The sequence below is a fragment of the Nicotiana tomentosiformis genome, chromosome 4 (genome assembly GCF_000390325.3).
Source record: "Nicotiana tomentosiformis chromosome 4, ASM39032v3, whole genome shotgun sequence".
In the NCBI taxonomy this organism is placed as follows: domain Eukaryota; kingdom Viridiplantae; phylum Streptophyta; class Magnoliopsida; order Solanales; family Solanaceae; genus Nicotiana; species Nicotiana tomentosiformis.
The window spans coordinates 546,142-552,141 of record NC_090815.1 but is presented as its reverse complement, the minus strand read 5'-3'; the positions used below and the strand labels follow the sequence as shown (position 1 = coordinate 552,141).

The following is a 6,000-nucleotide window of genomic DNA, read 5'->3' as shown; positions in this document are numbered from 1 at the left end:
CTTGTCCAAAGAACCACAAATGGGTTCCGAAGTCGAAATTTAGCTATATGGGTCCCAACACTGACAGAGGTGCGTGCCTTGGTGGCTTCTATCCTTTGCCGACAGCATTACCTTACAAATTACAAAATGGTCAACAAATCCAGACCATTTCTGTACTTCTACCACTATTTATTGAAGGTTCTTGTACAAATCATTCCTAAAATGGTAAGTCATTAAATAATATCCTTTATTTGAAATTAAGTACTTTCACACATTTACTTTTGTCCTATATAATATATGTGTGTGAATTTATTAGTCGCTTTTTTGCAGCAGTTGAAGCAGAATATCAATTCAAAAGTTTGGTGGGGTTCAAGCGGTTGGTCTTTCTCAAGAACAAATCTTGGATCTTTTTGGGACTGATTTCAACAAAAGGTCAATTTTATTGAAATTCAAGGGGTAATTTGTTTCTCCTAATCTGATCAATTTTATAGCATAAACTGAGGACTAGGGTTGATCTTGAAATGGATTTGGTGTAGAAAAGTGAATGCTTTTTTGGGTTTACATTTTTTTCCTACACGAATCGGAGCAAAGGGCTGAATCGTGGCAGCAAGGCCACTTGCAATATCTCGTAGCGTATTTAAGTCGTCTGAGTTTGCATTGATTGTTGAATCTTGGAAAGAGAAGGAGGAGGTTGAGGATGGCAGTTCCATGGAGTATGACACTGTGGGTGGCTAAGATGGTGTGGGTGGCATTGAGTGGTTGGGTAGTCTCTTGCTTGACTATTGCAGATGAGGTTGCTGGCTCTATTCGAAGTGGCGATATTGGTCCTTTTCATGTTGGTTGAGTGGTATTTGTACAGCAAAATAGGGTCCATCATGTTGTGGTTTGTTCCTATCAATATGTGGGGTCATTTGTGGATAGTCTTTCTTTCCTTTTAATTGTTCTTTTTGGTTTTCATTTTGTGAATTGTTGCTTGGTTCTCACAGATTTTGTATATATCTGGATAAATATCATTTACTGCAGTTCAATTAATTGTTCTTCACTGTTCTTGCTTGATGAATGTGGTTTCCAGAGGAGCCTAATAATCTGAGGTCACAGTGGCTTGATAGGGCTTAAGCTTCAGATACCAATGTGTTCAGCTCTTTGCAGCTTCCGCTTAGCTCCTAATCTGTGAATATTACTGTTCGGCCAAACGATTCATTTCTTGCTGATTTCTGCGCTAAAATAGATAGCTTTGGATATGATAAGAACACTATAATATATTTCCTCTCAGTTAACTCTTTTACCGCAGCTATACCCGCATCTTGTACGTAAAATGCAGCCATAATTCTGCTGTGCTATTATTTCTATACATTGAACTGCTATGATAAGATTACAATTTGAGATTCTTGTGCTTCTGATATGGAGGAAAATGTTTTCCCTTGTGAAATCATTTTTTGGATGATTTTCGAGCATTTGGTTGGGTATGAAAACAGGTGGCGTATGGTAATTGTCAAGGTGTAGGATACGGTATGAGGATTATGCTTTCGTGATATTTTTGTGTATTAAAGGATGACAACAATGTCTAACTTTTGATTGATACAAGTGAGATTGAATAAGATTTTGAGATATTTGTAGAGGGAAAATGACTTCCACCTATGAGTGATGGAAGTCATTTTCTCCATTTTGTGAGAAGACATACTCCTCTAGGAAAACATTTTCCAGGAATACATTTATTGCACTTTTCATCATGCCAAACATTATCTGTGATTAGAATGCAGCTGCAAGAAGCTTGACTTGTTACTTGTTTTCGGAATTAGTGATAGAGCGGTCTCTGATACTTGTTGGAAGCATTCTGGTTGTACTGAGGATAATAATGCAGCCTTGTAACTGATTTGGCTAGGCTTGTGTTTTTTCGGGTTGTACTCTGCGCTAAGAGGGCTCTCAAGTTTATAGTGGTCATAATGATTTTAAGTTGGTAAAGGTTTATGACTAACTCTAGTGATTCTGCCAGAGTGGTCTGTATAGACTCAATAAGAAAATTCTACCTACTTAATTCTCTCTTTTCATATGTCATTAGAATGCTTAAAGGAGAATGTATGTAGTAGTTGATAATTATCATGGCTTGTCTGTTTTATCTTACCTGACTTTGTAATGAAGTTGGTAAATGGTAAATCTCTCCTTTTATCCTTGTTGGATTGATTAAGCTGATTCGTTTCTCTTGGAACTGGAATGCTTAGGTTCGGTACTTGTGAGGAGTTTTTTCCATTGTAGGGTTAAATGCAAGTAGTGATTCTCTAGTTTTTTAGTTACCTTAAGGTCAAATTATTTATAAGAGAAGTAGTATTGAAATGAAATGGATCCCAATAGAGCAGAATGATTACATATGATTCATATACCCGACACTTTGGTTGGGATTCATGAGTCATAGTTGACCGCTTGATCTTACCAGTGTCAAGTCTTTTTTTTTTTTCCTTTGCATTCATCTGTTATATACGTGGTCAGATTAACACTATAAAGTTCATCTGGAATCTAAAAGAAGGTAATGTTTCCCATTCTTATAATATTCACGCAGATTTTGTTGCTCAAGTATGAGAATCTGTAAGATTGCACTGCAATTAGGATCCCATGTTAAAGCTACATCTTGGGAACTCATGATAATATCGGAACCTCATCTATTTGAGCTCTTTAGGGAGAGACATGTTCTGAGTGTATTTTAAGGATCACTTTGTAAAAATCTCAGGTCTCAATGCAATCCTTTGTTTAGCTTTGGTGGATTCTTGGTTTCTGTAATAGCTCCCTCTCACTTCCTGAGGATAACAAGCAAAGAAGCAAGAATGCAGTTGTTTATTGACTTCCTTTCAAGCTTATTAATCTGTCAGAAAGTGTTTTGGGCTCCTTGTTCTTTTATTTGAGGTGAAGTGGAAATCTTGTTTCATGTTGATCATCCCCTATGCTCATTGTTTGATCGTAATGAAGGTGTACAGGCCAAGCTAATATCAGATTTCGACAGTGAGATGGTGCGTTAATAATATAAGGAATCACCATTTGAGCTGTTTTGTCTTGACGCTTGTTGGAATTTCAGATTTTTTTCTTGTTCTGGAGAGCAGTGTTAGTGTCAACAGAAGAAAGTGGACAGCAAAGAAGTGTTCGAAGATGACAATGGGTTACTGATCTTGACAAGTCAAGATTATTTTTCAGAAATTAGCACTGAGGGGTCCTACCTTTTAGATTAAATTCTTGGTTCTCATATCCCTCCATATGACACATGAAGCTATTTAATTGGTATTTACAAGCACCAATTTCTGACTATATCTCACCATATATTTTCCTTAGTTAAATTGTACTTCTTACTTGGCTCAACACTACACGTACTCCATAATCACAGCCTCTTGCAGAAATGCAGGGTAAGACTGCATAAAACAGACCCTTGTGGTTCGGCCATTCCGCGGACCCCGCGCTAATGCGTACTGGGCTGCTCTTCTGGTGTTAGTTGCAATTACAAAACGCGATTTATAAGTTGCAATTAAGGAATGCGTTTTATAGTCGGAATTACTGAATACGATTTATAAATCGCAATTATATGCGTTTTATGTGTCGCAATTAATGAATGCGTCAATTAGTGAATGCGATTTATAATTCGCAATTAGGTAATTGTGTTTTCTATGGAATTACAGAATGCTTATTATACGTCTTTTATAAGTCACAATTAGCGAATGCGTTTTATAAGTTGCAATAAAGGAATGTGTTTTATAATATGGAATGCGATTTATAAATCGCAATATGTAAGCTCCAATTGCTCTCCTATTTATTGATGCGAATAATCGCATGCAGAAAACTCCCGCTTCTCCTAAAAAAGGCTCCAAATTTCATATTCCCCCAAAACATTCTGTCTCCTATGATGGCAGTGGCCTCTCAGTTCAAAATCTCACTTCACTCTCTACTCTCCCCTTCTCAAATTGAAGAATTTAGCAAAGGTCAGTTATTTTTCAAAGCATTATGCGGTTGTTGATGGGATAACGAAGGAATGGTTCTTTGCCTGATGTTGGGAATTTGGAGAAAATAAGAACGTTGGTTGCATCTGAGATTTTCCAATTGTGTGTCTGCCGCAATGCCAACCCTTGTCCAACTGATGGCCTCGTCTTCTGCCAGTAATGTGGAGAGTACAATTCTTCTATTGATGAGATGCAGACAGTTCCAAATAGATGACTCAGCCTCCGGAAAATGTATGTCACTGGTAATTCTTACTTTGCTAGTTAGAGCAAAGGCTGATATCGATATGCTCTGTAGTACTGTTTGAGATTATGACTATTCCAGGTTCTTATTTGTTTAGTTTGTAATCAACCTTTACTCAGAACTCTGACCTATAGCAGCACAGGTATTTTCACAAGACAAAGCAATTTACGAAGCGGTTGAGAATGCCTGCCAGGACACTCTTGAGTCTAGCCGTAGATTCAAGTATTGTAGATCTTGCTGCTCTGGAGTTGATAGTTGGAGCCTTGGTGTCAAAAGGTGATATAACTACTAGCACAATATGTTCCTGTACTATATATTTGGCACTTCCTTTTTACTATAAATGAGCTGATAAAATATCACAAATGCCTAGTCTACATTTAAGAATAATCACAAGATCTGTTAGTCTATTTTAAGAACAAGGGGTGATCATGATCATGACTCCCTATTATTTTCTCTAGTTTGTTGCCCTACGGCCTGGTCTCGTTTGCTCACTAATTGCTATGCTTAATTAGTTAGTGTGGACAAAAGCTGAAAGAACAAGAACTTAAAAATTTATAAATACAAAAAAAGTATAAAAGTATTTGAGATTAGTGGATCTAAATTACAGCATCAAGCAGTTATTATTGAAGAATGGAGAATGTAAAGCAGTACAAGTGAGATTGGATAGGTGGTGGGGATGATGCAAATAGGCCTTCTACAAATAGGTGGTGGGGATGATGCATGTGTTGCTATCAACACTTCCATGAATTGAATAACTTTGACCAGACACCCCTACCTATAGAGAGGCTGATCCGAAAGACCTCGGCTCAAGAAAACGAAAATAGATAATAGATCCGAAATAAAAACAGAAACCCAAAAAATAATACCAGCATCGTAAGAGACAGGAAATAGATGGAAAAGAAAGAACACACTACTATGAAAAACGAAAAAATAGTGTGAACACAACATAAGCCGCAAGCAGTCCTAGACAAAACACTATCAGACTAACCGATACAAAGTAGAAAAACGCTCGACTACCCCCTAACCTTCAACCCTAATGTTCAATCTCCACACCTTTCTATCAAGAGCCATGCCCTCGGAAATCTGAAGCTGCGCCTTGTCTTGCCTGATCACCTCGCCCAAATCCTTCTTAGGCCGCCATCTACCTCTTCTCATACCTATCGAATTAATTATGACTAGATACGAATCGATCGGAGTCGAGAAATCGAGGAAAAAATATAATACCTGATTAAATTGGAGCAAGTCGAGGTAAGTGACTTGTCTAACCTTGTGTGGGAGAAATTTTTTCTAGAATTGATATTAATGTGATTATTGAAATGTGTTGAAAGTCGTGTACACGAGATGACGACTGTGTACACGGGCTAAATGTGAATGATTATATTTTTAAATGGTGTAGATCATTGTTGCGCATTTATTAAATTATTTTATCTTGTTATATTCTTCATCATTGATCTGTGATATATATTTTAAATTTATTTATCTTTTTCCTGCTAATTGTTTTAACTGTTTAATTGAAACTTGGTTTCTTTCATACCGTGCATTATTTGAAGCTTGATTTTCTTCAAATTAAATATTATTATTTGAAGGTTGATTTTTTTTAAATTAAATATTATTAATATGCAGTATTTAACATTTTTAATTTTGATATTGAAGCAACGTATTAAAAATTTGGAATATTATTTTTCTGAATTATTTATTCTTGAATATTTTCGTAAGATTCTTTTTTGATTATTCTGGCATGAGCCGTGAGCTCTTTATTAGTGAAAAAAATATTGTTGTTGATTTTTTTTGTGGAAAATTAAAATA

General features: G+C 36.3%; 1 protein-coding gene across 1 annotated transcript; it reads left to right on the top strand.

The window, feature by feature from the left end:
- Positions 1-214: 214 nt before the first annotated feature.
- On the top strand, positions 215-1,011 carry LOC104111290 (uncharacterized). The gene has a single exon (XM_018775985.3). It carries the CDS (start codon positions 677-679, stop codon positions 821-823), a length of 147 nt encoding a protein of 48 aa, XP_018631501.1. The 5' UTR covers positions 215-676; the 3' UTR covers positions 824-1,011.
- Positions 1,012-6,000: the final 4,989 nt, after the last annotated feature.

Bases quoted from the DNA above. Each gene is read 5' to 3' on its own strand.
- LOC104111290 (XM_018775985.3), top strand. From the start codon at position 677: ATGGCAGTTCCATGGAGTATGACACTGTGGGTGGCTAAGATGGTGTGG.